The sequence below is a fragment of the Centrocercus urophasianus genome, unplaced genomic scaffold (assembly GCF_019232065.1).
Source record: "Centrocercus urophasianus isolate 14NV4802_14NV808 unplaced genomic scaffold, USGS_Curo_1.0 seq_11, whole genome shotgun sequence".
Lineage (NCBI taxonomy): Eukaryota > Metazoa > Chordata > Aves > Galliformes > Phasianidae > Centrocercus > Centrocercus urophasianus.
The window spans coordinates 61109912-61132206 of record NW_024884253.1 but is presented as its reverse complement, the minus strand read 5'-3'; the positions used below and the strand labels follow the sequence as shown (position 1 = coordinate 61132206).

Genomic DNA, 22295 nt, shown 5'->3' with positions numbered 1-22295 from the left:
ATGTTCAAATGCAGGAATCAGCTCTGTGCTGACCTATGGCTGTCATAAGTACAAATGAAAAGGAGATGGACTCATATGTAATATGACTGGAAATTAGTTTTTTTATAAAAAAAAGAAATAGAGACAAGTTCACTTCTCTAAAGCAGAAAGCAGGCATAAGAATGCTGAAATTCTAGATCAGTCTTTAAGTAACAGGGAATAAAATCAATTTTAATCGACATGTTGCAAGGGGGTGTATTTGTTTGCTTTGGAAGGGACTGGACATAGAAGATCCCTTCTAGTTCTTTATACTGATCACCCTGTAAGTCTTAGCTGACAAAATTCTCACGACATAAATTATGTTAGATATTGTAAGTATTTTCTGAAGCAACTACTTACCTACTGATAATAGTGAAGAACAGAGCTGTGCTGTTGTGATTGTACTGAGAAGATGAGGAACCCAAGTGGTATCTGTGATATTCATTAGCCAGTGTTTCTCTTTTCCTTCTGACCATCATAGGGCCATTGAAAAGGTGAAGGGACCTTTGATTCCTGTCCATTTACAAGATGTTCTAAACTAGTTGTAAGGGTAAGTAGATAATGCTTATAATTGTAAATTTTATAATCCCTTTTGTTCTCCATCCTTTCTGTCTGAGCATTTAACAGAATACCTCTTGCAGAGAAAGAAGAAGATGCTTCAGTAGTTAGCATATTCTGTGGGAAACTGAATGGAATGATGATTCACAAGTTTATATTCACAATAAAAAAAAAAAAAAAAAAAAAAAACGATGAAGCCTCCACTGCCTTACAAGGCCAGTGGAATCACTTTACTTCATATCTGTTGGGGTTATACATGTATTTAAGTGAGTTTAAACAGGGGAGTGGCAATGACCTTATAGGTGATTACAGTTTATAGCCAAATTATCTCCTGAATTACATTAACTGAAATCAATGCCTTATACCAGATGAACAGACTGTTCCATAAAACCTTGGCAGATAAAGCATTAATAAGTGTTGGAGCTGACTTGGTCAATTGGATGATTTGCTGACGCTTCTTTTTACCACAGCTCTGCAGTTTCAAGTTTAGTGCCAAAGGTTCACTACATATAGCTGAAGACAGCAAATAGATGGTCTCTTTTTGTGCAGATTTCTAACTAGCTGCCTGTTTCACAAACTCCTTGCTGTGGGAGCTTTTTCAGGAAGGAAATTTAAAACATGGTGAAGTTACAGCTACCCAATCCTGGCCTGGAGGACAGGATACCTTCTCACACAGAACTTGAGGTCCTTGAGAAAGAAGAGGCAGACTCCAGACCTAAATGGGACAACAAGGCTCAGTACATGCTGACATGTGTAGGATTTTGTGTTGGCTTAGGAAATGTGTGGCGGTTTCCATATCTCTGCCAGAGCCATGGAGGAGGTATGCCTTTAATTTATCTTAACTAATGCTGTGTGTAAGCTAGGCTTAAATTCACTTTTGGGAAACAAATAGTGGAATACTTTGTTTAGAACAGGTCAGTTCCTATAGAGACAGTGATGGTCTTCTCTAGAAGACTGTCTGATGGAGAGGTTATTTCACAGGTTGTAAACTTCCACTAAGTCATGTTGGTGACAAGAGAAAAGGGACTGTTTTTATTTTGAGAAATGATTGATGCAATCTGCTTTGTACTGTCATGTAAGCAGTATGTTTTCTCAGTTTAAAATTCTAATCATGATCCTAAATGATCTTTTCATAATAGGGTCTTCACTGGTCTTGGACTGATCTGTGAATTGCCTGTAGTGTCAGTGTGCAAATGATTTACAGTATCAGCAGTAAAAGCACAAAAGTAATTGACTTTTTTTTTTAATTTTTATTTTAAAGTTAGTGTTATTAAGTCATTCAAATTCTGAATATATATTCTTTACCATTTAATTTACTGTGACTTCTTAGGGTTCAAGTTAGAACTAAATAACCATATTTTAAAATTCTCTGATTTGTTGTTAGTTCTTAAAAATTACCTTAAGCTGGATCATTGCTTAAATATTACACAACAACATTAATATCCCATTGTGTCTACTTTCCCTCTGAAACAGTATTACACGTGTACATTTGTCTCAAACCTGATTTTTCTTTAAGGGAAGCAATATGTAACTTATTTCAGATGAAAAGCTGAATTTGAGCCAAATGTAGGTATGTTGACAGAGAAACTCATTTGCACGTGTTCCCCACATCTACTGCTCTAGCAAGTGATAGATTTTGGGCAACTCTTGCATGCTGAGTCAAGCTGTCAAGTTGGGGATGATGCATACAACTATACTTCAGCACCAAGAGCTTGCCATGCTCTCAACAGTTTTCTGAAAGTCTGTTCTGCCTGCTATCAAGTTGGTATCTGCACTGCACTCCAGGATATGAGTAAAGTGTTTGCTCGTTTGGAGTATTTGATCCTGAAGGAAAAAGGAGCAAATCTGTGTCTTAAAGATCCGTATTTTGAAGTAATTTTCATTAAATGTACATGGAGAGATGTTTAAGAATTGATCTTCTTAGTTGGAGTAGGGATCAAGGAGGGCTTTGTCAAGAGTTACTGATACAAACTCAGGGGCATCTGGCTACACATTATTCAGATGACTTGCAAGCATAAATGTTTTTATTACTAAGTTTTTTTAAACATTGACTGATGTTTAGGGCATACAGAGTGAGGTGAAGGTCACTTGCAGCGTTGCCAGCTCTTGTAACAAAAAGGTTACACGTTGGGCAAGAAGAGTCATAGCCCTCATTCTGCAGCTTTTTCCAAGTTAACCCAGACAAAACCTTGCAGGTTGACTTGGAAGCAGGCTAATCCAGCACCTGAGATGGTTTTTACTATTTTTCAGCATTTCACTGCTGAAATATGAGGAATATGAAAAATGAGGAGAAAGGAATATCTCTGCCTGTACCAAGATTTCTCCTTACAAAGTTAAATGTTTAAATAAGGGTAGCAAAGGCCCCTCAGGCACTCCCATTCCTGTTTCTCAGGGATAGCTCCCAAATGCAGTAAGGGCAGGGCAAGAACCTGCTACCTGAAACAGCAACTGTTGGCTGTCTCACATCTTGTTTGGTGTCATCTGCAGGCTGCTCAGATCTGCTGAGGCCTTGGTGCCTTACTGTCAGCAGGTGGTGTGTGAGGGGAAACATGAAGAGAAGAGACAGAGGATAAGAACAAGTCCTAAGTCATCACAGAACCATAGATTATCCCATAAAGTACATGTGGATTCAAGGTTGTGTAAGTTGCATCATGAAGATACTTTCTAAGTGTCTAGAATTGCAATCTTAGCTTCTTTGTTTTTAAAATACAAGTTACATGGATTACAGTTTGGAGTCATTTAACACCAGTGAGATCTGCTAGCAAGGGCGTACATTTTAAGCAAGGATTCTTTAGGATTAAGTTGGATGTCCTAGTTTGTGAATCAGCATTTGCACATTTGATAGTCCTCATGAAATGTAAATGACGTACAGGGATTTACAAAATATATCCTTGTCATTAATGAACTTCTTTGAAGGTGGATTTTTTTTCAGGGGGTTGTGAAAAATTGCCTTTGTTGGAGGTACATAGGAAGACAATGTTATATAGACAACTCTTATTTTCAAATGTTTGTGTTTAAATACAGAATTATTTGAGGGCTGCCTCTTCCTGCACATAAAACTGTGGTCACATTTTAACTACATCCAAACACAGAAAAAGAAACTGATGCTTACACAATTTGCTTTTGTTGCTGTAGATTATAAGTTCATATTTTTAAAAAAGAACTATATTCTACTATAAAAAAAAAAAGTACAATAGAGCATATTCCATCTTTTTAAAAATAATGTGAGTCTTAAAATCTGTAAATACATCATTACCACTGGGAAACTAGACTTCAATACACACATGATGTAAAAGCTGCAGTGTTTGCCCCAGTGCTTTCACTCGTGTAATGAGATCGAGACTTCCTCTCATTTGATTGCTATCTCTGACATTACACATAGCTTTTGTTTAATCGTTATTGAGCAACATGTCATTTAATCAACTGTTAAACATTTTTGTTTCATCCCTGATGAGTATTATAAAAAAGAGGATGTATATTTAATGTTTAATCCATCAATAAAAATAAGTCTCTAAGTCTACAGCTCACGTATGTCTCTAGTAGACGTTGCCACTTTTTCATCTCCATGCGTGACACAGTGAATGAAGTGGTGACAATGACACCAGCAGTCAATACAGGGTAGCTTCCTCTCTGGGACTGGTATTCTAAGTACTGCTGAACATTCAGGATATGATAATGTAAACAGCCTGAAATTTATCTGTGTTCCCTTTTCTGTGAAAGCCTTTTTTTTTTTTTTTTTTCAATTTTACATTAGAAAATCTTAGATTGCACTTCTTATGAAAAAAAAAAGCAATAGTTCTATAGATGCATAGATATGTGTTCTGTAATACAGTACTGAAGCAGGATCAGAATGCAATATCTCAGCTGGAAGGTCTTCAGACTGGAAAGATTGCTCATTATTTATATATCTTTATAGCGTATTAATTACTATTATTGGGTAACTCTATGAAAGGCATCCTTTTTCTTTCTGTGTATGTGCAAAGAAGGTCATGGAGTCCCTTTGCTCTCTCAAGAGCATGTCATGTTTAAATACTTCTTTTACAACACATTAATAAAAATACCTCTCGTATGTATCCTGAGGCCTCAGGAAATCCACTAGAAGTTGATGGAGCTCTTGTGGCATGTCCTCTCACCATAGAAGATGGCTTAATATTGAGAAACTTGGAGCAGTACATCACGCTGTCCATGGAGAGAGTTCTTTGTGTATGGATAGTGCTATTCCTGAATCTCATTACCTCAGAAAGCGAGGCTCAGTGTCTATCCAGTCTGCTAGAGCTGGGTGAGTGGAGGTGCACTTTGCAGTTAAGATTTGCAAGAATGGCTCAGCCATGGAAAAAATGAAGCCCAAGACAGAATATAAATCAGCCTGCTTCCTATCTGAAAGTGAAAAATTGATACTACCTTTGAATGATTTCTAAAGGAAATGTTTCATAAGGAAATGCTTCTAATTCTTCAGAGGATGGCCTGATCTTCCCTCTTTTGCTAGCCAAGGTGATAATTACAAAAATATATACTGTTTTTCTTGATAAGTATAAGAAACAAGTGGCCATAGGTTAAAATGACTATAAAGGCTGTTTACTTCCTTATACAACAAGATCTTTGACCACGGTGAGAATTTCTAAGTCCTTGAAAGACCTCACTGTTACCTGATTAAGAACAGAGATTATTAGGAAATTCATCTTAGGAGAACTATGTGCTGGTCCATTCTTGTAAGTTGAGATTCAAAAGGTGAAAAGGAGTGCAAATGAGGAGTATTTGGATCAGGTAATTATATAGATACTCATGGTGGTCTACAGCCCCTTGTGAGGGGAATGGATGGGCAGCACTGAGCTCTGCTCTCTAGCAAACAGCAACAAGGCCCAAGGGAATGGGATAGAGATGTGTCAGGGGACGGCCAGGGTGGGGATTAGGGAAAGGTTCTGCACCTGGAGGACAATGGGCATGGAACAGGCTGCCCAGGGTAGCTAGCACAGCCCTAAACTACAGGAACACAAGGAGTGCTTGGACAACACTTTCAGATTTGTGCATTAACTCCCATTTTGTCCTGTGTGGAGCCAGGAGCTGGTCTTGATGATCTCCTAGATCTCTTCCAGATCAGGGCATTCTGTGATTCTGTGATCCATTGCTGAGGAAGGTCTTTAGCAGAGAAAAGTGAAATTGATGTACGGTAGAAGCCTATCCAGCAGCCAAAATGGAAACTAATAAGGCAAGATCAAGATGGAGCAGGCATACAAACTCTGTAGGGTCAAGTTGTAAACTATTATGAAGTGTCTTGAGATTCTGGTATAAAACTGAGAGAACACTCTGGAACTAAAATTGCTGGTATAAACACAGTCATATTGTCCTTGTCTCATCTTACCCTCAGGAGAGCTCTGGGACAGAGTGGGACACGAGGGCAAGTGTGAGCCAACCTGATGTGAGATAGGAGAACATGACCAGCTTTTATCTCCATACATAAATAACTTGTTCTCTATGAAAGGGCAGAGGTTGTGTGTGGTGAGGTTGTCCCACTGACACTCCCATGCAGAGAAGAAGTCAGCAGGATGTACAAAGATGGATCACAGTGGTGAGAGAACACTTACCACATACACTGCATAAGTCCTACTATCTGTAAAAGCAAGAATGAAACAGCTGGGAGAAGTTACTTACAGGAATAGGGTGGAGTGTCAGTTGAGTACAAACTCTCAGGAGCCAAATCTGCAAGCACTGCATGCCTTATCAGATTAAGAGGGGCCCTTAAGTGTGTATCAGATCACGTTCCAGCACACCTAAGCAAGTCTATAAAGACAAAATGGGACAGCTAATTAACTCTTCTGCATTGTTAGCAGTGGCTCTGGGTAGCAGTAGTTCAGTTTCCCCAAGTATAGGCTGGATCACCATCCTCCCTTCCTTTCTGGTGTTACAAATGTCCTGATTTTCCTCTAAAGTGAGAGAGTAACAGTCTGGGCCACCTTGATCTAACTTGTAGCTGCAAGGCTCTTGATCTTGCAAGGACTGCCTTGGTCTCTGGAAAAAGGAAAAGAAGCTCAGACATGCAAAGTGGGGAAGAAAACAAATGGAATAATGTTCTCCTTCATGATGATGCCTACGTACTGCATTTACCAAATCAACAGAGTGACACAGAAGAAACTGAGAAAGAGTCAGTAGAGCTGGAATTTTAGCAAAATTCCTTACAAATATCAGTTCATTTTTTTCACTAACAAAAGCCATTCCCCAAATTGTTCTTTTTGGCTCTCTTTTGAGGCCTCTTCAGTCTGTCAGTCCTGCTTTTGCAGTGATATCAAATGAGCTACAGTGATTTTGAATAGTTTCAGATTTTTAGTAAGAAGTTTTTGTGTTGCTAAATGAAACGCTCTAAAGAAGTCTGGGAAAACTGTGTCTGTACAGTTACTTTTTGAATCTTGATTCAACAAAAACATATTTTCTAGTTCATCAGTGGTTATCATTCAACCTGAGGTGTGGCATGCACATTTTCAAAGTGCTCAGCATTCTGAATAGCATTTTATGCATTTAAATGTCAGTATCAACAGTGTTTACCAAATCTTTAAAATGTAAATCAAAGATAGGTGAATAACTAGAATTGTTTGAATTCTGTAAGAGTAGAAAGAAAAGGAGCATAGTTGGCTAATTTCACTGTAATAGTGACCACTTGAAACAGCAATGTTGATTTTAGCAGACTTCAGTTAAGCCCATAGAAAATTTTAATACAGATTATTTGCCATGTATGCCATTATAAAGATATACAGTGAAGCAGCTGAACACATACTATAGATCTTCCAAAAATATTCAACTGCCTTGGATTAAAAACCGTAGTTCCCATTCTTCAAATTTTCTCCATGACTTTCTATACAGTTTTCATTGCATACATAAGGAAAAAGTCAGCAGGTACCCAAACATGAGCAGTTCATTCTGCATTTTTTTTGTTCACGTTCCTGTATTATTTACCATCTGTGATTGGAAGCTGATGATAGTTTGTAATGACATTTAGCTATAACTCTATTAAGACACAGTTTTCAAGCATTTGCCTCTGCACTTTGGTATTCCAGTGTGGTGTTTTATGTTATCTCCATGTCTGCGGAGCACTTTATTAAGAAAAAAAATGAACAAGGATTAAACTATGAACTTCATATCTCTCCTACTAAAGCATAACACTTGTTTTATACAGTTTTCAGGAAGAGTTATTGGCCATTTTATGGAGACAACCTTATTGGGGCTGGCACCTTGCTCCATGCTCCTGCCTAATTGTTCTTAGCTCATTCAACAACTACTTATAATTTGGATGATTCACAGTTACAAAACTTTTACAGAAAAAAATGAAAGTCATTCCAGGAAAGTAATAGTCTTACCTTCATTGCCAATCCAAAGGTGGCTCCTTCAGAGTTTAACCTTGGAAGTGAATAATTTAGGTGTGTGTTTGCCACTTGGGAAGAATAACAATTCCTATCTGGAATCACACACACAATGAGGTTTCCTGCTTGGACATTATTCAAAGGCATTGTAGATAAATTAGAGAAGGGTTTCCACAACTCACTGTTCGAAAACCCAGAAGAACCGAAGTTTGTGCTTTACTGTTGTATGTCAGTGACAGGAAGCTTTTTTTTTTCTTGTCCATTACAGGAGCCTTTATGATCCCTTTCCTGATTTTGTTGATTCTGGAGGGTATCCCCCTCCTTCATCTTGAGTTTGCCATTGGTCAAAGGCTAAGAAAAGGCACTGTGGGAGTTTGGAGTTCCATTCACCCTACCCTGAAAGGTGTTGGTAAGTCTGATGAGGATATAAAAAGCCACATAATAAAGCACTAGAACTGAGAACAAAGCTTCAGACTTTTCTTGTAGTGTGCCATATTCTGGTTGGATCAGACGGTTGCCAGAGGAACTTTTCAACCTGGACCATGACACTCTGTGATTCTGTGATCGTCACACACTTGAAAGGGATACAGACAGTTAAGATCACCGATGCAACAACTGTGTCTGTTAATCAATTACAAAAGATATTGCATGTGGAATTTTTGTAAATTCTTCAGAACCTAATTGCTCTCAGGACCTAATCATTAGCATTAACTCTCTCACAGAGAAGTCACCACAGGTTACTGGGGAGCAAGTAGACAAGGAGAGATACTAACTTGATTCCTACAGCTTTTCACAGGCTTTGCCTTCTGGCAGCCGAACATTCCATAAAAATAAGATTAGTTCACACACCTCTACCTACCTCTGTGGTGACACTGTGGAGGAGAAAGACAATCTGGGTCACATTTAGGAAAAATTCAGTTGATCTGTACACATACTTAGCTTCTCAGATTTCCTAGATATCAAAAGGCAAAACTGTGAATAGGAACTGTCCTCACTGGTGGGAGTTGATCTGCCCATAAACTTGGCTCCTAAATTCTGTTGTTTTTCAGGCATAGCAGCAATGTGTGTATCTTTCCTGGTGAGTTTATATTACAATACTATCATTGCCTGGGTAATGTGGTATTTCTTCAACTCCTTCCAAGAGCCCCTGCCTTGGAGTACCTGTCCTCTCACTGATAACAGAACAGGTATGTTCTATGAAATGTTGCATTTTGTCTCATAGCACATTTATTTGTCTGTAGCAACCAGACTAATTAGGGCTTTTTCTGTAAGACAACAGTAAGACAGGCCAATACTGTCAGGAATATTGGGCTATTTTAATATTTGTGTTCTGTAAAAATGCACACTATATAAAGATTGATATTTAATCTTTGAGGCCAGCATGGATGCTTTATATGAGACTTTGAAGCTGAAGTCACTGGAAAGATTTTGACAGATGTATTTACATTCAGAATATTCACAAAGTGCAAGTTTAGCATAAGCATTAACATTTTCCAGATTTAAATGTGGCATATGTAACTCACATATGCCAGCCTGATTGAAATACTGCTGAATAGCACTTCCATGTTTCTTACAGCAGTTATCAATGCTAATATTAAGTAGCAGAAATACAGTGAAATGGCAAAGTAATGTCATTAATGATTTGGATTTACAAAAAAAGAAGAAAAAAAAAAAAGCTAATTATATTTTGAATCTTCAATCTGTAACCAGGAGTAAAATGGATAATTTGTTCTCCATACTGATTTAAAACAGTGCTGAGAGTTTCAAAGCAATCTGTAAGTTACGAAACAGTGTCTACATATTGTAGATAGCTTTGAGCTTCTCACCTGAACAGAAATGTAAATCACTGATAAAAATGTGGGAGGAAATATAAAGGTTTTGTCCATACCAGTGAGAGATGCCAAGACAGCAGGTTTCACGTACACAATGCAAAAATCAATTTCAGTCCCTGTTTGCGCTCTCCCATTTCTTTACCAAAAGCCCTTTGATAGCTCATTGAAAAGAAAAAGAAATGAAGAAGAAAACATATGCATGATCTACATTAAATATCATTGTCTCATGATATGAGAGCAACTTTGTTGTTCACAACCAGCCCTACACAAGATTGCATGGAGCAATGGAGCAGGTTGTTCCCATGGATCAGTGAGCGGCTCTTTAGGGCTGCACTCCTCCAGCATCATGCAAGGGTAGGGCAAGGCAGAGTATTGCATGGCTCAGCGTCTTGCAGGCAGCTGGAAGTCCAGCTTAGAATCACAGGATCATAGAATATCCCAAGTTCAAAGGGATGCATAAGGATCATGGAGTTCAACTCCTGGACTCCAACTTGAGCTGACAAGTCCGTAAATTATGCCCTACAAGGCAGAAAGATGAAGTATTGCTGACTGGTGGGAGGTGAAGAGCCCTCAGGCTGCAGGAGGCTGTAGGCAGGTGCCCAGACTTTACCAGGCAAGACACAGCAGAGTGTACCTTGAAAGCCCAAAACAGTTCTTTGGCTTGTTGTTTTTTTGGTTGGTTTTGGTGTTCTTTGAGATGAAGCGTGAAAAGTGCACAACCATTATAAAGGTCCTCCTAGCTACTTTTCTTCTGCATAAAAAAATAATCCATTCAATATACATGCATGTATGCTCATAAGTCCTCTACTTATTTTCCTTGGCACAAGAGGATTCTAATTGCATTTGTAGGAAGAAACAAAAAGCACATAGAAGGAAGAATCTTTGAAAGAGCTTCAAAGAATGGTTGAATTAGCCATGGATCAATCCTCTCACTTTAACTAATAACAATGACTAGAAATGAAGAATGACTAAGAAATAACAATGACAACTGTACCCCTGTTAAATAATACTCTTTTTGAAAATTTAAAATCTGTTTAGCAATGAAAATTTTAAAATCTGTTTAGCAATGAAATCTTCCAACAACAAATTAGTTGACTTTACATAGTACAGTTTTGAACACCGGTATTTATTATTTAACCTGCAGAATGACCATAATTTTGTGGTTACAGATTACATAGAAGAATGTGCCAAGAGCTCTCCCGTGGATTATTTCTGGTACAGAGAAACATTAAACACCTCCACTTCTATTGAAGATTCAGGCACTATACAGTGGTGGCTTCTATTATGCTTAACATGCGCATGGGGCATACTGTATGTGTGCACAATCAGAGGCATTGAAACAACAGGAAAGGTACTCTATTTTGTTTTATATGAAACAGATGACTTTCATTATGCTGTTTTGAGACCTTATTCACACGGATCTGAACACAGTGTAGAAACTGCCTGTTTCTTGACTGAATGCATGTCTAAAATTTCAGGTGTCATCATAGGGTACGTTTTTTGAAGGAGAAAGCTGAATGAGATGGAAATTGATCTGATTTAACCTGATTTTATCGATGTGGACATTGGCTTGAGCAGCTCAGCTTACTTGTCCATAGAGACTCTAGAATAAGAGTCTTTAAGTATCATCACCTTAACGTTAACGTTTGCAGGATTGAGGCACTTGCCTTTTGCTGACCATTTTCTTCAAAACGTATCTGTACAAATTTACCTGGGTGTGTGCCAGTCCTTGATATCATCTGTGCAAGTAAACATTATTCTGAGACGCCCTCAGCTAAGTGCTTCGTTCTATCTAAGTGTTTTATTTACATACTCCTTGTGCAGGCCGTGTACATAACATCGACTCTTCCATACCTTGTGCTTACCATTTTTCTAATCCGTGGCTTGACACTGAAAGGATCAGTCAATGGAATCGTGTTTCTCTTCACTCCAAACGTAAGTCACTGCTTAGTCCATGCCGTATCGAAACCACGATGGAGTTCTCTCTGTAATTAACAACTGAGTGAAAACGAATCTCCTCTGGTCGTGCCTTTCTGGCTGACCCTCAGGCATCTTAAAAGCCTTGATTCCGACAGGTGAATCAGATGTAAAACATACACAGACACATGTATACTCTCTCCCCATCTCCTCCATCAAAACCTGTTATAAAAAATGGAAGGATCATTGCAGATATGCAAGGGAGCTGTTTCAAGGGAGTTTGCTTTCTTTTCCAGGGATGCCTGGCATTCTAGTTAAGGGTGAGTCTAGATTGAAAGCACAAATCACATAGCTGGGAGGAAAACCATCTAGCTGTACAAAAGAACTACTAGGATGGCTTAACTGTGCAACAGATTTTAAACAAAATTTGAAAAGATTTTCATGTTTGATGAGCAGACCTCTGAGTGGTCACTGCTAATGCAAAATAATGACCTTTCTGAAATGGGCATGGCAACTGTCAGCTATTTACTAGAAAGTCAATTGTTTATCAGTTTTCAAAATACTTGCAGAAAACCTGCAGATAGGCTTGCATTTGATGGGAAAAAAGAAAAAAAAAGTAAGTATGATGAAAGAACAGACAATTTTTACACTCTTCAAAAATGTAAGTACTGCATGTCTGACATTCTTGTTGTTTTAAATTCCTCATACTCAGCCTAACTAGAAACGTTACATAGACTGTATGTCTGATGCCCCAGGTTACTGAGCTGGCTAACCCAGTGACATGGCTGGATGCGGGTGCACAGGTGTTTTACTCTTTCTCCCTGGCCTTTGGAGGCCTCATTTCATTCTCCAGTTACAACCCTGTTCAGTAAGTATCCAGGCAAAAGCCATTTTTTACATGAATATTTAATTCTTTCAAAAGAAGCCTATCCACTTTGGCCCTACTGTTACGCAGTAATCACAAGACTGGGACACCATCCTGTCTACCAGGTAAGGCACAACTTGTCTTGCTGATCCTGCTCTCAGGAGTCGAGGTTCCAGGTCCAAGGGCTGGCTGACTTCCTAAAGAACAACAGTGTTGGTCATGTTAGAAAGCAGGGACTGGCTACCTGCCACAAGGCAGGAGCATGGCTTTGCTATTCCTCTTCACACAGCTAATGTTACATGCATTTCAAAGCAATTCACAGATGACAGCTGTAATCTTTTGATAAGGGATTAGAAGAAGTATTTAGGAATTTTTTAATTCAGATTCAATTGCTTCCTTTGTGCATGAGATGGGGCCAAGAAAGAGATGGAGTACAAACACTCTTCACCTGGGGTCTAACCCAACCAGCAAATTATGATGTAGTGCTGCATTCTGCCTCCCAAAATATTGGAGCAGCCATCAATGCTTCTTAGTGCCTGCGATCCTTTCATCATTGTCTTTTTGAAAGGCAAACTTCACGACATTCTCTGAGCCCAATATTACTGACAAATACCTCCAAATTACCACAGTTTAGTGCCAGCTTTTGTTTGCTTTTTCCTCTTGGCTGATTTTAAACCCAAATCTTTCACCTTGCAGCAGAATACTCTACTTGTGTCCTACAATAATATGTGCATGCATACATGCATATGAGGCACAAATGCAATTGGTTTGGTTGCATTTGTGTCGAGGAGGAGCCTGAGCATCTCACCTTCTCTGAAAGAAAGAAATACATTATATAAGCCTGTCTCACGATACAGTGAAAAAAATGACAGCAGAAATGGCAGAGAACTTCAACCCAGTGCCCTCAACCCCTTACATACCTTCTTGCAGTGCTATGAATCAGGAAAGATCACAAGTCTTTGCTGGCTTTCACCACCTCTCGAAGGTGATCATAAAATTAAATATGACAACATCAGATTAATCCCAATAGCCCTGCCTTGTCCAAGAGAAATACAATAACTAGAGTTTTATAGCCTTCTAATAAAACCATTAACTAATTTCATATTGATTCTCTACCTATCCTCTCAGATGAAAGTCTCTTCCTGGCTATGTGGATTTTCCATCTCAGCACAGGCAAGAGGAGAAATGTCTGCAGCAGAAAAGTCTCTACAAGGCAATTTAGCTTTCTCGGCAGAATAAATTACCTCTCCCACTTTCTCAGCCTACCATTCCCATAGTATTTCCAAAGTTTGGAGACATTTTGAGCCATCTTGCATCCAACAGTCAAACAAAACTCTTCCAAAATACTGTTGGCTACTGTATCTTCACCATACTACAGTTTACTGGAAGCTTTTGTTTGCTTTTTCCTCTTGGTTAATTTTACACCCACATCTTTCACCCTGCAGCAGAATACTCTACCTGCATCCTACAATATGTGCATGCATACATGCATGTGAGGCACAAAGAGGAGGAGACATACTTTTTTGCTCCTCCTGTTCCACTTGCCATGGAAGTTAGAAAAAAACAGAGGCAATTATTCCTTATGCACAGGGTTATTTGAGGGGGAAAAAAAAAGAAAAAAGAAAAGCATAGCTATTAGTTTGCTTAAGGCACTGAGTTTGAATTCACTAAATCTATCTTTAGCAGCTGCACTACAGTAACCTTAGAGCCCATACTGATGTACAAAAGCATCTGTAAACTACTTTTCTGTTCGTCTTGGTAGCCAGTTTTGGGGATGCATTTGAAATCCACTGTCTCTTCTCTCTGAATTGCAGCAATAACTGTGAGAAAGATGCTGTGATTATCTCTGTGATCAATGGTTTCACATCCATCTATGCAGCGACTGTCATATACTCCATCATTGGATTCAGAGCCACAGAAAGATACGACGACTGTTTCGACACGTAAGTTATTGAAAAAGCAGAGTATCCAGATGTTTGTTTGGCTGAAGCACTTCTCTTGGCGTGACCATAACGCCTCTATCATTTCTGAGTAATTACAGCTCACAAACACGTGCTTTTGGACCACCCGCTACCCCCCAAAAAAACAAATGAACCTCACAGGGAGTGATAATTGTATGAGCTACTTCATTTCCTACATAGATGTTGTATAAGCAACCACATTTTACATTATTCCTCAGCGTTTCCAAAAGTAACAGGGGAGGTCATTCTGTATTTGAATGGTGGTGGCTTTTTTCCCTGAAACACCTGAGATATAACTGCAGTTAATGTGAATATCTGCAAACATCAAGGCAGATTCAGTTCATGACACATTTTTTTCATCAGAACACACTATAATACCTACAGTTTTAGAGTGAAATGAAATAATGCTGAGAAATGGCCACATCTGGACTACAGTGTAGGCACTTAATTACTGCTAGTGAGTCTGCATGCTACACAATTACCCAGAGCTAGAGTAACTAATCTTCCCATTTTACTTCATTTAATCTTTATCAAACACAGCAAAACTGTGTAGCAACTTTGCTAAAAATTGCAGAATTCAGAATTATCTCTGTCAGCTGAGCCAGTGCATGGCATAGATGCAATATAACCTTAGTCAGTTCCACATTTACTCTGCTTGTCACAGAGGTACCTAATTTCAATGGAGAAACTGAGTCTCCTTTCTCAGATGAGCAGCCAGGTGTCACAGGTACCAGTTAGCTCTGCCATACCCAGCTGGGAAAGTCCATGATGTGTAACTGCAAGCACCTGACACAACTCCAAGAGCTTCCCAGGCTAAACGGCTAAGCACATCCATTTGCAGTGCAAAGAGGAGCAGCCAGCTGTTGAAGGGATCTCCGAAGTGTCTGATCCCTTCAGCTGTGATCTGGGTCCTGAAAGACATCACTGGGCTCATCTGGGAAAAAGAAAGAAGAATTTCACTTGTGTGAAACCACTGGACTTCCCAATTTCCTAATCTGATCCTAAGCAGCAAAAGCTTTGATTCCTTTGAAACTTCTTTATGAAAGACATTGTGCTCTTAATAACTCAAGGATGAAAATGAATTCTGAGGGTGTTACAAATAAGCACTTTCAAAATACCTGTATCTCACTTTTACAGAAATATTCTTACCTTGATAAATGCATTTGATTTGCCAGAGGGCAATGTAACCCAAGATAACTTTGAGCAAATGCAGCAGCTGTGCAACATGACTGATCCTGTCACTTTTGCAAGCCTTAATTTTGAAACCTGTGATCTGAAAAGTTTATTAAGTGAGGTAAGTTTTACACTATATCTCATACCGATACCACTTATATTGCAAAAACTGTAGTAACATTTTTACTTTTATTCAATTAGCATTTTTCATTACGAGTGTGGGTGAGTTTTTTTGGTATTGCATTTTTTTTTTCTTTAATTATATTTCTACTCACTATGGTTTGCTTGGAATGCTCTTGAGCTAAAAGTTTACTTCTGTTTATTACAAAGAATATTGTTTTGCTTTTGAAGAGAAAGGCATTTTAAAAGCAGTTCAACTCCTCTGAAAAGTCCTTTCAAATATGACCTGGTGTAGCTGCTTGCTGCTGTTTTGACATTTCTATACAGCTACTGGCTGCAGCTATGGTGGCAGCTTCTGGCACATGTGATGTACAAACAGCTTTCCCAATGGTCATAAAAGCTTCTTTTGGCTTATATCATCCTTTGATGAACAGTTCATCACTGCTGCCACTTTCCACCACAGTCTCACTTAGTGATAGTGCTTTATGGATGGCAGAACTATGCTAGGATAAAGAGGTAATCAAGGCTAAATTGGAATTATAGAATCACAGAATGGTTTGGGCTGAAAGGGACCTCAAAGTTCAACCACTGCCACGGGCAGGGCTGCCCCCCACCATTTCAGCTGCCCAGGGCCCCATCCAACCTGACCTTGAGCGCCTCCAGGGATGGGGCACCACAGCTTCTCTGCATTGGAAATGAAATCATACAGCTTTTTGTTTTTTGGTTCCATGAAATAGGACCTGTATTATAATTACAGTGAATACATGGCTGCATTTGGAGATCCTTGTGAAAAAAAAAGAAAGTATAATTATTGTTGCATGCTGTAGCATACACCAACTCCAGTGAATACAGATGTACATTTGTGATGTTAGTGAAGCTAATTTTTGAAGCTTCTGAAATCTTACACAGGGAGTTGAAGGAACTGGCTTAGCCTTTATTGTCTTCACTGAAGCTATCACCAAGATGCCTGTCTCACCTCTGTGGTCCATCCTCTTCTTCATCATGCTCTTCTGCCTGGGTTTGTCATCTATGTTTGGAAATGTAGAAGGTGTGCTTGTACCTTTACAAGATCTCAAAGTCGTACCCTCTAAATGGCCTAAGGAACTCATTACAGGTAAGTGCTTTATCAGAGACAAGTGATCTCCACCCCCCTCAATTAGCAACTGATATGCTAAAAAATGCAGTGCTACCCAAACAGATTTATGGGCAAGTTTCTCCTAAAACTGATAAAAAATTTGGGGTGTATATATACGTATATATATCGATAAGCATACACATATATATATACGCAGAAAAGTTTCAGTGAGGCTTTATTCAGTCTAAAATCGAGTACTGCCCAAAAATGGAAACAAACGGCCTTCCCTGTAGTCCTTGAGTCATAAAGCCCATAGCAGTGCCATGTGAGGAATCTTCTGGAATAGAAGATATTCTGAGCTTGAGCACTTTGTGTCAGATACCCAGAAAATGCCCTGCTTCTATTCAAGGGGATGTGCCTCAGTTCTCTACCAGTCTTGTTCTCAGTTGCCTAGCAGGCACTTTTCCTCTGGAAGCCTTCCAGAAGGTGATGTAGTTCCTCAGCAGCAGTGGCTGCCCTGCTCACCTGGACATGGCCACAATGTTCAGATACAAGCAACTCCTCAACACCCACAAGGAACCCAGAAGCCCACCACTAGTTTCACTAGTTGTTTGTTGATTCTTTGGTTACTTTTGGTTTTGTGTCTAAATGCACTGCTGTTTTGTATCGTTTTTCACAGGTATCATCTGCGCAGGGTCTTACTTGATAGCTTTCATTTTTGTCCTGAGGTCTGGCAATTACTGGCTTGCTCTATTCGACAGTTTTGCTGGCTCCATTCCTTTGCTAATAATTGCCTTCTGTGAGATGTTTTCAGTTGTCTACATTTATGGAGTAGACAGGTATGAAACACAAGTTAAACATCACTAGCCAGTAGTGTATATATTGAGTAGTTGTATAGCTGCATTCCTGCTGTAACACAGTGCACATCATTTCTGTTATAGAAGTCACTGGAATTATGCAACTGTAGTTTAGGGTGGCTTGTATGATTTAGGTTTCTAAGAAAACTCTCAACAAGAAGAAATGATGCTTTGTTAGGGATTTGGTGAGGATTTTTGTTTGTATATGAAAGATATAGACTCTTTCATTAATGCACTGGTGACAGATAATCCTCTGTAACAATCAGCTAAAATAAATACATTCCTAAAATGCTAGAAGGGAATATCAAGCATTACCAAGTGCCCTAGAGTGCATAAATGCCACTGTAACTCCTTAATGTTGTAAATATGGCAACATTTACAGTAAACCTTCATCAGAAGAACTGCATAAAATATTTCATTAGCAGAAGCAAAGCATAAGCACGCTGGCACTGAGCTAAAAGCTTAGAACACAGGTATATTCCAGGATTGTTTAAAGCAAATGCCAGATGTTACTGCCCGAAGCAGGCATCGCCATGCAGATTACAGATACTGCTTTACAACAGGATTCTAATCCAAGGCTACCAAGATATGTTCCTGTTAGACTCAAGACCTTATCAATTCCAGCAGCAAGTAATTATCCTAGCAACTTTTTAGAGACTTAGAAAGTTCAACTTCTCCATCTGCCCATTCATAATGAATACATAAGAAATAAATACATTAAAAAAAAGTGTGAAGCCTTCAGTCACTCATAGGTTCTTGCTCAAATCTGTATCAGCCCAAGCTGTGCTGCTCTTAGCGATGGGCAAAGGACCTCTGGCCCCTGTTCCCACACTGAGACTTTAATGCTGCATGAGAAGGTGAGAGTCTGCTTAGATAAATTAGCTCCCTGTCTCAGCTCCTCATCACCATGTTCCACACACACTGGTGGACTCTCCGGCCTCCAAAGCCCTGAGTCTCCCACAAGATGGGGTCCTCCTTGGCAGGAGCTGTGTAGAATGCTCCATCTGCATCCCTCAGAGCTTGGCAGGCAAGACAGAGCACTCTCCGCAGAGGGACAGAGAACATTCATTCAGGGAAAGGAAGTGGATCCAAATCTGGATCTGAAAATTCTATTCAGGAATGCTGATTAGATCCCAACCAAGCTTCTTTAGTTTTGTTGGCTAATTAGGCTTTTGTGTGTGGCTGCAGGGGACCATGTGTGCCTAGCTAGAGAAGATAAAGGAATAATAGAGGCCTCAAACTGCCAAACTAGTTTTTATTTAATAGTGTGTGCACATAGCACTGCATTATGTGTGGGGGTCATAAACAGGGTTCAGGATTGTGCTCACAATATCTGCAATACAGGGATGGACTCTTCTTGGGAGAACATATTTGTTCCATTTTCTACTGTGTGCTCAATGCTTAACCTGAATGACATATTTCTAGGTGCCCTTAATGAGCAAGTATGAAGATGAAATACTACTCAAACCAAGAAAACTGATAGAAATCCAAATTAAGCAAGCATTATCCATAGAATGTAATTTTAAAAATTATTCCAACTTGCTTCTTTGGAATACTGTGTCTTTCCTTTTAATCAATGCAGCTCTGAGATGCTTACAAAAAAACCCAACCCTGAAACAACTACCTGAAACTCCACCTACACTACCTCTTATTCTGAAACTATTTCATATATGCTTCACAGAACTCTTGAAGAAAGTACCTTTCCAAAAATAATTTTCCTACCTTACTTTCGGGAAGTATGAATTAGAAACTTATAATTACAGTAATCTCTCCCCAAATTCAGGCTGTGTGGGTCCATCTTTGGGTGTCAATGTCAGTCCTCCACTCACACAGACATCAGCAAAGCATGGGAAGCACAGTTGAGTGTCACTTGAACTCTCCTGCTTCTGGGCCTGCTTTTGATCCTTAAGCATTTTTATTGTCCTGAAGTTCCTGTTCTTGCTCCTAGGTTTAACAAGGATATTGAGTTCATGATTGGACACAAGCCCAATATATTCTGGCAGGTAACCTGGAGAGTTATCAGTCCTCTCATTATGTTAGTTATCTTCTTATTTTATTTTGTGGTGAAAGTCAATGAAGAACTGCTCTACAGTGTTTGGAATCCTGAATATGTAAGTATAAAAAACCAAAATATTTATTTAGAATTACTTGGTATCTCCTTCTTCAATGTAAGAGTCATAGTCAGTTATATTCATCTTTCATCTCAAATAGGTTTCAGATTAAAAAAAAAAAAGTTAAAATACAAAAAGCAATAATAAAAAAGTAGCACTTCAAAAAAATAAGTCCTAAATTCAGCTTTACTGAAGTGAACAAAACCCTCAACCATTAATCCAATTTTGAGTGGGGCCTCAACAGGACCACTTCAACAGATGTCTGTTGCACGGTAGGGAGCACAGAAGAGCTGGAAACATCATGAATTTTCTGTGTTGACAAAAGACCATGTCTGTGAAAGCATTTTGTATTGGTTACTGTGTCCATCTAAAAGCACAGAACAGCAACGGTGCTGGTTACTCATCACCGACAGAAGAAATTAATATTCTCCTAACCGGATTTCTTCTTTCGTCTTCTAAATATACTTGCATCATTTAAATTACAACACTAAATCACCTACTTTTCCTTTCTTCCTCTTGAAGAACAATAGGCTGTATGTGGTACCAGGACAACAGAATAAAAACAAAGATGAGGGGTTCATCATTTTCTGCAGGACTTCATCTCCTCCTTGCTTATCTGTTTTTCTCTTCTCTGGCCTTACGAAACTGGAAACTGCTCTTGAATCAGCAAATCCATGTGCCCTTGTGGCTAACTGCTGCTGCAGTACTGTTTCTCTTCTGTTAAAAAACTGAATGCACATATTTTCAGGTATTTGCTCCTCTCACTTCATATAACTTGCTTTATTCTTTCAGGAAGAATTCCCAAAACCACAGAAGATTGGATATCCTGGCTGGGTCTATGTTATTATTGTAATCATCGCTGGTGTGCCTAGTTTGATCATCCCTGTCTTTGCCATCTACAAAGCCATCAGAAATTGCTGTCAGAAGAGAAGTGATCGTACAGGCCTTATAAGCTCAATATCTGAGACGTCTGTTAATGGCAACTTAAAGAATTCAGCATAAAAGCATGTAAAAATGTGGAAGAATGCCTTGCTAAGAAAGCCAAAAGATTTTCTTTAAACAATTCAGAATCAAATTTATTGCCATAAAAGGATAACTATGTGTTGTTTCTACGTAAGCGCTTGCTTACTTAGGAATGCAAGATACAGTGAAGAAGTGATAGCTTGGATCCTGGGAGCCACATTTGCAAAACAGGCCAAATAATTTCTCCTGCTTCTGGTTTTGAAGCCAGTTTGTTTGAAACTGGCTTGGAGGACTCTGTCTGGGGATGCACTGCGCTTGGCAAGCTTTAAGTGACTCTTCCCTGTCTAAACATTCTGGTTGGGTGACCAATCTGAAGGGTAATTTATACTGACTTCTATTGCACGTTAAATTGTTTTTACTTTACATGCCACTGTGTTGCACAAAGCCACCACTATTATATCTCATTCAGAAGTTAAAAATATTTAATAAAAACATTTCTAAGAACTAGACAGATTGATTCATGCATAATTCTGGGTATTTTATTATTCTCCTGTCCAAGTTCCTAGCAGCCTCAAGTTGCACCACAGGAGGCTTATATTGGACATCAGGAAGGATCTCTTCACAGAGAAAGAGATCAGTCATCGGACAGGGCTGCCCAGGAAGGCGATGAAGTCCCTGCTCCTGGAGGTATTGGAAGATATGTGGCCATGACACTAAGGGACATGGTTTAGTGACGAGAGCCAGTAGGTCAGGCTTATGGTTGTACTTGGTGATCTTGAAGGTCTTTTCCAACCTAGATGATTGTATGATTCTCTGGTTCTATGATATCTACTCTAGAGGTTATTTTTAGACTACATCTACACTAAATAAGACAGTGAAGTACCAGGCAATATATTTATTTGCATTTCAACTTAAAAATATATATTATTTGAATATTAAAAAATATGAATATGAATATTTATGAACGATAATAATCTGAATAATAATATCTGAAGGATAATTACAGCAAGAGTGGGGTTGGTCTTCTTCTCTTCTAGTGACAGTTGACAGGATGAGGGGAAATGGCCTCAAGTTGCACCAGGGAAAGTTTAAGTTACAGCAAGGGTTGTTAAGTACTGGAATAAGCTCTCCAGGGAGGTGGTTGAGTCACCATCCCTGAATGTTTTTAAAAACTGTTTGCATGTGGTGCTCAGGGACATGATTTAGCGGAGGGTTGTTAGAGTTACGGTAGTATGGTTAGGTTGTGGTTGGACTTGATGATCTTTACGGTCTTTTCCAACCTGAACAATTCTATGATTCTATGAATATATTTTATTTAAAATCTTTCAAGTTGCTATTCTGTAATAGGAAAGGCAGTCAGATTTTCCTAATGAGCTGAGTCTGAAGAAGCTGCAGGGGGCAGGGATGGAGGTACTGCCAGGACAGCCCCAGCACAGCACTCTCTGGTCGGGAGCACAACAGTGGTGGGGGGCAGGGTGGTGGGTGCTGTAGCTGAT

General features: G+C 39.1%; 1 protein-coding gene across 1 annotated transcript; it reads left to right on the top strand.

Moving 5' to 3' along the window:
- Nucleotides 1-1033: 1033 nt before the first annotated feature.
- On the top strand, nt 1034-21308 carry SLC6A19 (solute carrier family 6 member 19). The gene is made up of 12 exons (XM_042839916.1): nt 1034-1396; nt 8194-8334; nt 8975-9112; nt 10927-11108; nt 11582-11692; nt 12430-12542; nt 14354-14482; nt 15638-15794; nt 16703-16907; nt 17548-17707; nt 19674-19836; nt 20629-21308. The coding sequence occupies exons 1-12, from the start codon at nt 1195-1197 to the stop codon at nt 20836-20838; spliced, it is 1911 nt and encodes a 636-aa protein (XP_042695850.1). The 5' UTR covers nt 1034-1194; the 3' UTR covers nt 20839-21308.
- Nucleotides 21309-22295: the final 987 nt, after the last annotated feature.

What these genes read in the sequence shown, in the direction of transcription:
- SLC6A19 (XM_042839916.1), top strand. Translation starts at nt 1,195, where the DNA reads ATGGTGAAGTTACAGCTACCCAATCCTGGCCTGGAGGACAGGATACCT. An exon ending in TACGACGACTGTTTCGACAC is followed by an intron (nt 14,483 to 15,637) that starts GTAAGTTATTGA and finishes TCACTTTTACAG; the next exon opens with AAATATTCTTACCTTGATAA. An exon ending in TGAAAAGTTTATTAAGTGAG is followed by an intron (nt 15,795 to 16,702) that starts GTAAGTTTTACA and finishes AATCTTACACAG; the next exon opens with GGAGTTGAAGGAACTGGCTT.